The 9,567-nt window shown below is 34.0% G+C and overlaps 1 protein-coding gene across 1 annotated transcript; it reads left to right on the top strand.

Moving 5' to 3' along the window:
- The first annotated feature begins 956 nt into the window (after nt 1-956).
- On the top strand, nt 957-7,705 carry LOC133191380 (helofensin-1-like). The gene is made up of 5 exons (XM_061327134.1): nt 957-1,050; nt 1,393-1,515; nt 2,773-2,892; nt 7,185-7,301; nt 7,544-7,705. The coding sequence occupies exons 1-5, from the start codon at nt 996-998 to the stop codon at nt 7,624-7,626; spliced, it is 498 nt and encodes a 165-aa protein (XP_061183118.1). The 5' UTR covers nt 957-995; the 3' UTR covers nt 7,627-7,705.
- The last annotated feature ends 1,862 nt before the right edge of the window (nt 7,706-9,567 follow it).

Here is a 9,567-nt window from a genome sequence, read left to right as displayed (position 1 = left end):
GACGGATGTCGCAGAGTGAGATAAAGTAAGGGAATCTGATAGAAACAATTCACCGTTATAAACTCATAACAAAATGTTCAAATGAATAAACAGTTATCTAATCAAAGAAATAAATCTTATACTTTGATCACGTTGAAACTGCAGAAGATTTTACATCAAACATGATTGAAGCTGATTTTCAAAAGATTTTATATCAGATATCTTAAATTTTTTCATTGAAGTAAAAAATTCAAACAGGTCAATGAACTGTAGAACCTATATTTATCTAAATGTTTCTCCATAAAAATTCAAAAAATGAATTTGTGAATATATTGTAACTTTAAGTAAAAATTTATTTGAGTTTGCAAAAAATGATGAAACGTGATGCTCAAATTATACCTTCGCAAACTAAAGCAAGTATTGCAGATGGGTTTGATCGGTTTCCATAGGTCAGTAAGTCTGGAGCATACCTCCTGTATGTCGCATGATTTATTTTCAAAGGGCACCCACAAAGACCATACCTTTGGTATATCGTGTGATTTTTCCTGAGGGCACCCAGAGATAGCATACCTTCAGCATATCGTGTGATTTTTTCTGGATGGACTCACAAAGAGTATACCTCCCCTTTTCCTGCATGACTTAATTCTAGAAGGCATCCAAAAAAGAGTATACCTCCTTTACATTGCATGGCCAGTTCTAGAGGGCATCCAGAAAGAACACCATTGAACAATGCAGATACTTTTCTCCGCCTTTATTTATTTATTTTTGGTATGATGACCAGCTGAATTACGTTGGGACATCTTAAATATGTACATGTATCCAGAAGGACTTTATAATTCCTAAAGTAAATTATGCAACTAAAATAAAAAAAAAGTGTCAATCAAATATCATATCTAGATCTCCTCTGATAAAAAACTGGGTTTTTTTTATGGTTATTACCATAAACTGGCGCCTCTGCAGTCATATAAAGGGTGAAGGATTTGTTGATCTAGCTCATTTAGGAATACTGAGAAGAGATGTCCAGTCTTTTCATCCTGGGTGCAACGCTTCTACTTGTTTGTACAGTCCCTGGTATGTACATTGTTTTGTTACTTAATAAGTTCTTTGGTGTCTTTAAAAAGATGATTTAATATCTGCAGTTTAATACTGATGTTGAATAATGATAATAATAAAAAAAGACTGCTTGGTTGATAAAAACAAATAATAAATATCCCAACTGTATTATAGCAGATGTTCTCCCAGGTTTTAGTTTTGTTTTGTTTGTCATAATTCTTAAAACGTGAATAATATATATGAAGGTCACAAGAAAAAAATCTTATTTTTAAACGGATTGATATATTATAATGCATTTTTGTAAATAAAAATCTCAGTATTTCCTTCACTCACAAATTGTAAACACATTAACGTTTTTAGCCTCTGCTTCTGATAATTGCACTCCACAAAATGGGGAATGTGTCTCTAAAGACAGTGGGTGTGATTTTCCCAAGCAACCAGTGAAACACCTCTGCCCCGACGACAAGATATGTTGCTTGAAAGGTGAGTAATGAACCTCTTCTTTGTAATCTGAAAGGAGTTACGTGTGTAATTAATACCAATTAGGACTTGAAAATACTGTATGTGTACTTGTTTTAAATATTGAAAATACGGTGCATCTGTAGGTCTTATATTATCTGATCATTAATATAGTCGCTGTACATATTTATCGTACATAAGACAACAGTTTAGGCGTATGATTTTAGACATAATTCCCATTTATGACAATCATTATGTAAGAGTGGAATGTTTAGACATAATTCCCATTTATGACAATCATTATGTAAGAGTGGAATGTTTTCAATATGTATTCAATTGCTATTGACTAAGTTCATCTTTTCAGCATATATGGATTTTCTTAATATTTGAATTTTTAGCTATAAAAAATCACTTGTCCCCATTGACAATTTTCGTTGAATATCTACTGCTCATATAATTATATTTAAAAAAACCCCACTGTCCGTTAATCATTTTCTACTCCAAAAGTCTTCAGATTAATTAATATTAGGGTATTATGTACTTGATGGAGAATCTGCCATGTCTGTTTCATAATTGGATGTTTTATTGACCATAGACGATAAGGGCCAACAAACAGCGAAACTGAATGACAAACGAGATGTTAATCCTTGTTTTTACTAATTTTGACTACGGAATATTCCGTCTACCTGATCAAAACATAGGGCTCACTTCGGATATGACCAGGATGCTTACTCTTAGTAGGCACCTGATCCCACCTCTGGAATTTCCGGAGATCCGTGTTTTATGCCCTGTTCACAGATTTGTATTATTTTAGGTTTTTTGAGATTGATCACTGTTCGTTATCTTAACCTATTTCGTATTTAAGAACAGAGAGTTAGGTCCTATTAAGGATAGAATTCCTTAAATGACATTGTTGATATTCTTGTAGTATCAACTTATTTTTCAATGGCCTGTCTCGTTTGAGATATTGTTAGTACGTATCGAATCAACTAGAAGACAAACTCCATATGTAGGCGATAATGGTATATTGCTGCATAAAAAAGGAAAGTTGACAATAAAAGTTGAAGTTTTTACGTTTATCATGAAGTTTAAATGTTGGTTTCCCATCAATCTCTCTGTAGTAAAATAAACATGAAACAAATGTATCAGACTCTGTGTTGTCTTTAATTTCGAGTTCAATGTATATATATTTAAGCATCAATAATTTTAGAGAGATATTGCAATACATGTTTAAATAAAAATACCAAATTTTATTATCGCCAATCATTTTAAATAATATAGATGAAGATATCGGTTGTACAAAGCAAGGGGGCATCTGCCAGGAGATTACTGAGAAATGCGGTCGTTCCTACGTCAGGTTTCTTTGTGGTGGTGGCAATAATAGACGATGTTGTTTACCAAGTAAGTCTTTGATTCATTACAGGAATATTATAAAAGAAAATAGTTATCATGATTGAATACTTAAGTATATCAATAAGTTTGATTTTTTGAGTATAATATGTCTTTCTCAACAAAATTGTAAGTTAATACACATGTATTTTGAAAGTTATTTTTTGAATAGAAAATTCTTTATTTCTTTTCTTTTTATTATACCTTATCGAAATTAACGATTTTACAATTAATATAGGGAACCATTTTCAGTTCGCATTTACATGTGGTCGATCTTGAAAACTCCGTGTTTTTTTTTAAAAAAAACACATGTACTTTGCAGTCAATGAAATAACACCTGGAATCATATGATATTAGTTGTTCTGTAATAAAAATGTAACATCGCTCATTTATGAAGCGTTTAATTTGGATTATACTGACTCGATATCCATCTGTGCGAGTCGAAGTAGTTTTAGTCGTCCACTAAATCCAGTTTTGGAGTCTTTTCGAATCTGGTTAACGTAAACTATAGATTCGGCCTTCACAAAAATTTTCTTTCTCTTTTATTTTTTGCCTTTTGCCATTATTATCTCTCCGATTTACAGAATTACGGTTGCCTTTTCAAACACAGTGAGGACCAAACCGAGAACATATTTGGGGAAAAGGCATGAAAGTTGAAAGGCGGAAAGAGATTAGTCAAACGTATTCTAGAAAAAAAAAACATTTTCAATCACGTCCCTCGTCTGGTATGATGTATTGAGGAAATTTAGTGGACTACCTAAACTGTAATACGACCTAAATTAAACGCTACATAAATGATCGTGATGATGCTTTTTAAAATTAAAGAATAATATTGCTAAATGATTTCAGTCTTTATTGTACTGTCTGCATTACTTGATTTTTTTCAGTTTGACTCTGTGTAAATTCGTACTGACGTTGATTCCCTTATAAATTTCACCATGTTGCTGACATAAACAAAAAAAGTTAGCTAATAGTTTGAAGGAAAAAATATTCTTTCATTGTTCAATCCCCAAAGATTTTTAACAGTATTTATTGTCATCTCTCGAGAGAGATGACACATTAAGTTTGTTACCCGGACATGAAGCCCCAGTGTAAGCTGCCATTGATAAGCTGGTGGTCTGGCAAATGACACGATTTCTAAATATAGAGATGTAAACAAAACTGCTAAATGACAAGGAATGTGCGATCTGTCAAACAGGCCATCTTAAAAAAGAAAAACTACGCATTAATCATAGAGAGTCACAGAGACAGAATCGCTTGGATAGTGGTGGGTCTTCAAAATACATGCAGTTATCTAATCATGGCCAGAGCTTGTGTATCGGAATGCACTAAACATGGCATCGATTAGAACGGCCAAGGCGTGGATCAAAGTATTTACAGAAAAACAAAGTGGCGGGTCTTCAAATAACATGCAGTTATCTATGATGGCCAGCGCGTGTGTATCAAAGTACACTTTACATGGCATCGATTAGATCAGCCAAGGTGTGGATCCAAGAATTTACAGAAAAACGAAATCAAAGTATAAATACTCGCATTAAAAGTTTAAATACGACAGATGTGAATTGATGTCGAAAATTTTACCTTTATGTGTATCTTAGTCATTCAATAACTTGATGCCATTTTTAAAAATATTTTTTTAAAACAAATGGTAAATGTTAAAACTACAGGCATTGGAAGAAAGATTATAATCATCGTGAGTTTTTACGCATGTCTGCACTATTCTTTATTTTTTGTTCTATAAAAAATAGATGTCAGAAATACAATACTGTAACCTCTGTATAAAAGAAGCAATTTCTTTACCCGACTCGTATTTTGAGAATTTATAATTAAATCACCTGCAATCGTTTTCTCTTTGTAGCTTTAAATTGCATTATTGGTTAATGGCAAAAAGCTATCAAATCACTTCTCTTATTCTTGAAATATTATTATATAAAATGATAGTTTCCTTGAACAGCCTAAATATCAGGGTTGGTAAATTGGTACTCTTTCAGATAATTTGTAAATGCATAATTTTAGCTTATACCGTGTAAATTTTATTACTGACCTATATTTAAATGCATGTTAGGGTTATTTCTTTAGATAAACCATATATTTAAAAGTGGAAAATCTTTCGAAATCAACTGAGGGCCGGTGTCGTATAGTGAGACTTCTCCCATAGTGAGACTTCCCCCGGAAGGCTGGCTATAAAGTGAGAATGTCCCCTGGGAAGACTGGCTATATAGTGAAACTTCCCCCCGGAAGATCGACTGGCAATAGAGTGAGACTTCTCCCGGGGAGGTCTCACTATATAGCCTGTCTCTCCCCCCTTTCATAGTGAGACTTCCCCTCAAATGTAGTTTCCGGAATATTTTATTTCATTGTAAAACAATATTTTTCAGTATATGAATAAAAGTTCTCCGTTAATTAATAATTAAAACATCTTCATAGCCTTTTAAGAGATTGTTAGCCAAAAATAATTTTGGGATGACATGTACATGTATATTGATGTGAGATAACTGAATGAAAAATGTACGTTTTTGTTAGAAGTATACATCTTTCTTTACTACATTGTATTTATTGCATTCTCCATGAAGGTTAACGTAAGCAAATTCCAAGAATTTTTAATGCGCACTTCTATATTTATTCATACATGTATCTATTTTATAAGATCATTATCAAAATGCAAATATAAAATTATATACACCGTCGATGTAAATAAAATACAACTGAATATGGAAGGGGGACGCCTCACTATGGTCCTTTAAGGGGGAAGACTCACTATATAGTAATTCTCCCCCCCCCCCCCCCCACCGGGGAGTCTTACTATATATAGCCAGATTTCCGGGGGGGAAGTCTCACTGGGGGGGGGGGGTGTCTCACCATATTACACCGGACTAACTCAGGTTAGCGCTTTAAACTTCTTGGCTCTTGCCCGAGTAAGCTGCTGTGATGTAAAGTCAATAGGAACGCTAAAGTTTTACCCATCTTCCTGTATAACAATTGTTTACAAATTTTACGAGTACTGCTTAGTGGTTACATTTTTTAAACACATATACAAAAAAAAATATTTGAAATTACTGTTGCAAATGTTCACTGAAAGGGCAGCTTGCCTCTCCCTTCCCCACATTTTTTTGTTGCAGCATATTCATAACCCCCCCCCCCCCCATGTGTTTTTCGAGAAAATCAAAAAGTTTAAATCTTCCCTCCCCATCCACGAAATAAGAATTTCGAGTTTGAACACTCCTTTTTTTCCTAGTGTAAGATTATTCAGGTAAGTTGTAATTTTTTTTTTCTGACTACCCCCCTTTTTAGAAAAAAGTTCTTCTGCTTGAAAAAATGTTACATTCCACTGTCTATTAATGAAGCCAAAGTGATGACATTTCAGGCTTTCTGGAAAGCCAAACTTGTATGTATTATGTTTTGATATTTTTAGATTGTACTTTAAAACAAAGGTAGATTAAAATTGAGTAGATAATAATAGAGTTAGAGAAGGAAAGACTGTTCTCATGCCACATAACTTTATTATGCTCGAATAGATTTCTTTCAAACCTTTATATATTTGGTGTCTCGCTGGGGTTCTATTAATATGACGTTAATCATAATCTCCAAGGAGAAATTTACCATCGTTACTTGTAACTTTAATATTGTTTATTTGTTGTTTTACGTCCCTCTCGAGAATTTTTCACTCATATCGAGACGCCACAACTTGCCAGTGGAGGGCTGCAAATTTAGACCTATACTCGGCACTTAAGGCCATTGAGTATTGAGAGATCTTTTTCGTACCTGCACTACTGCGAAACGGGACCTCGGCTTAAACGGTCTCATTCAAAGAACCGGTCTCCACGTCCTTCAGTGGGATTCAAGCCCGCGATGTAAAGATCAATTCCTTACACAGCGACTCTATAGAGCGAACGCTCAAACACCACTGCGCGACGACTTTAACATTGAAGTGATTAGAAAATCACTGGAAGCTCCACACATGAAGTATGCGTGCCAGAACGTGGATTTTGTTTGTCAAGTTAAGAGATATTTAAAAACAGAAATACCTGTTCTTCATTTTTTCCAGACCTCTTGAATCAATATTCAATACAGCTTTCATGCAATTTAGCTTAAATGTGCTCCAGTGTGGTCCATAGTTTTGATGTTGAGCTCATTATCGATAAGAAATAAGATGAAGATTGTAGAAAGTGTAAGAATGTCCTTTTTCCTGCAGTGAAATTGATAGATAAAGTAGATAATATACTTCGAATGCTTTACGTAAAATGTCCTGCATTTGTCATGGATATATATAATAAATTATGCATACTGTATTTCCTGTCTTTCAGATGCTGCTGCACCTTGTACAGCAAAAGGTGGGAAATGCCTGTCACAGTGGGATAAATGTTATGGAAAGAAAGTATACGGATTGTGTGGAGATAAGAGCAGAAAATGTTGCATACCTCGTACGTAATATATTTCGTTTCTCAGTCGGAAAAATCGTAAAATGTACAATCAAAGTTTTGGTCGAGTGCAGATGCGTTTGAGTTCGATTTGCAGAAGCTTGGTTAAGGCCAATTTAGATTATAGAGACACATGTATTCATTTCTAAAAAAATAACCTAAAATAAGGAATAATTGGAAAAATAAATATTTTAGATTTTTCCCTTTTTTGAAGTGATTAATGTATGTTTTTATTTTTATTTTAGGTAAATGTAAGCATAAGGGCTCTAGATGTGGTAGCGACACATGTTGCAAAATACCCGGCTTTTATTATTTGCCACACTGGTGAATTATGATGCTTCGTCTGAACAGAGAATAAAAAATAAAATACACAAATACACAGATATATGTGACTATGAATTACTGATCTTTAAGAAGGAATGAAAATAATATAATTAAACAAATGAAGTGAAGCTACCATTACAGAAGACCAGTTTTCTTACCTTCTTTACGTATTATGATCAGCATGAATTTACTAGCGTGCATTTAAGGTATGACCAGAGAAACCTTTCAATTCAAGCATAAATAAAGAAGTTTACGTTTATGTAAGGTACTACTGAAAAAGCCTACATTACCAAGTGATGACTCCAAGAAGCCTTAATTTATGTAAGGCATACACACAAAACTGAAATTTCAGTTAGGCATGAATAAAAAAAACTACATTTAAGTAATGCGTAAGTAAATTAAGAATCTTACAATTAACTAGGGTATGACTTACGAAGCGTTTATTAAAGGAAGGCATACATTAATAACCCGTCATTAAAGCAAATGAAAAGTTTAAATAACAAATAATGATCAATCTTATTAACACATGTTTCATATTCGGATTACTAGAAAAAGACGTTAATGGTAACCTAACAACAAAGCTTTATGATAAACGTGATGACTTCAACTTTTTAATCGTCAGCTTCCTTTAGTAAAGTAGCAATGTACCCTTATCACCTGCATATGGGGTTTATGTCTCTCAGTTGATTCGATACGCAAGAGCATGCTCTACGTACGAACAATTTCTAAAACGAGGCAAGCTATTGACAAACACGTTGATGAAACAAGATTATCAACAGTCTCGTTCGAAGTCATCATTTTCTATGGTTCTATGGTCGATGCAATGACCTTGTCAGCGAATACAATCTATCATTAAGACAAATTAAATGCTGAGTGACATTTTTCATACTGATTGTTAGGCCATTATTTATACAATGAATTATCTACGGATTTTTCCGCCTTTTCCTCCGATCATGACAAGGAGCACACGGCGGGTGTAACCTGTCGTCAGGGGATGCTCACTCCATGGCACCTGGTCCCACCTCTGATGTTTTAGAGGTCCGTGTTTGCTCTGCTCCTGATTTGTATTGTTTGAATGGACTTATGAGCTTGAATACTGTTCGTTTTCTCCATATTCCACTCCATATTTCATCGACAACTCTACTGCAACATAATGTTGCAATTGTAATCAAAGAAATTTTAAATTAACGAAAAAATGCGACAACAGGAATTTCAACAACATGGTTAATAACAATGGCAAAATTGTGTCATTCCAAACTCATATGACAGTCGGATATCTGCTTGACAAATAAAACCTGGGCAGAAATAACTAATAACTACCTATAATGCTCCAAATCCAGCACCAGAGAATTGAATTATTCATTCGACTTATTTGTAACTCATGTGCATGTTCAGATCAGGTATACATAAATTTATACTCGTTTCTAAAACTCGATTTTCCATGTGATTAGAAAGTGTCCTGAGCAAAAAAGGGATATGTCAAGAACTGATCATCACGTATTTAAACACTGAATGTGAATGTGTTGTAGAGTAGGATTTCCCCCATAGCCAGCTTTCCCCCCTGGAATCTGTACTCCATAGTAGGATTCCCCCTCCCCCTCCCGAGGGGAAATCTCACACTAGATCCCAATTTCCTCCTCTTTCTTTCTCAGAGTAGGAGTTCCCCTCTTTTATCAATACTTAAATCATATCGACAATATTCTAGCTAAATGTTTATATGAAAATAAACTGTTTTTAAAATGGACATATGAATGTTTTCGCTCAAGAATTGTCTTTAGTATGAAATCTTAAAATATATACTGCGTCATAACTGATCAATATGATTGATCATAATTGAATCCATATATAGTTCAAATCATTGAGTTACAACCCAAAATTTTAGTTTCTGTCGGTAGAGCGGTATCTGTTTGTTCACGAATTTTAAAATGTCTATCTGGCCACCTTT

This window comes from Saccostrea echinata, unplaced genomic scaffold (assembly GCF_033153115.1).
Source record: "Saccostrea echinata isolate AGI-Se365-2 ecotype Australia unplaced genomic scaffold, CSIRO_AGI_Sech_v1 ptg000023l, whole genome shotgun sequence".
NCBI classification, from domain to species: Eukaryota; Metazoa; Mollusca; class Bivalvia; order Ostreida; family Ostreidae; genus Saccostrea; species Saccostrea echinata.
The sequence above is the reverse complement of the archived record's forward strand: the minus strand, read 5'-3'. Positions and strand labels throughout refer to the sequence as shown.

Excerpts from the sequence above, each read along its gene's own strand:
- LOC133191380 (XM_061327134.1), top strand. The coding sequence starts at position 996 with ATGTCCAGTCTTTTCATCCTGGGTGCAACGCTTCTACTTGTTTGTACA. Across the intron at positions 2,893-7,184 it reads TAGACGATGTTGTTTACCAA|ATGCTGCTGCACCTTGTACA; the intron begins GTAAGTCTTTGA and ends CCTGTCTTTCAG. Across the intron at positions 7,302-7,543 it reads CAGAAAATGTTGCATACCTC|GTAAATGTAAGCATAAGGGC; the intron begins GTACGTAATATA and ends TTTTTATTTTAG.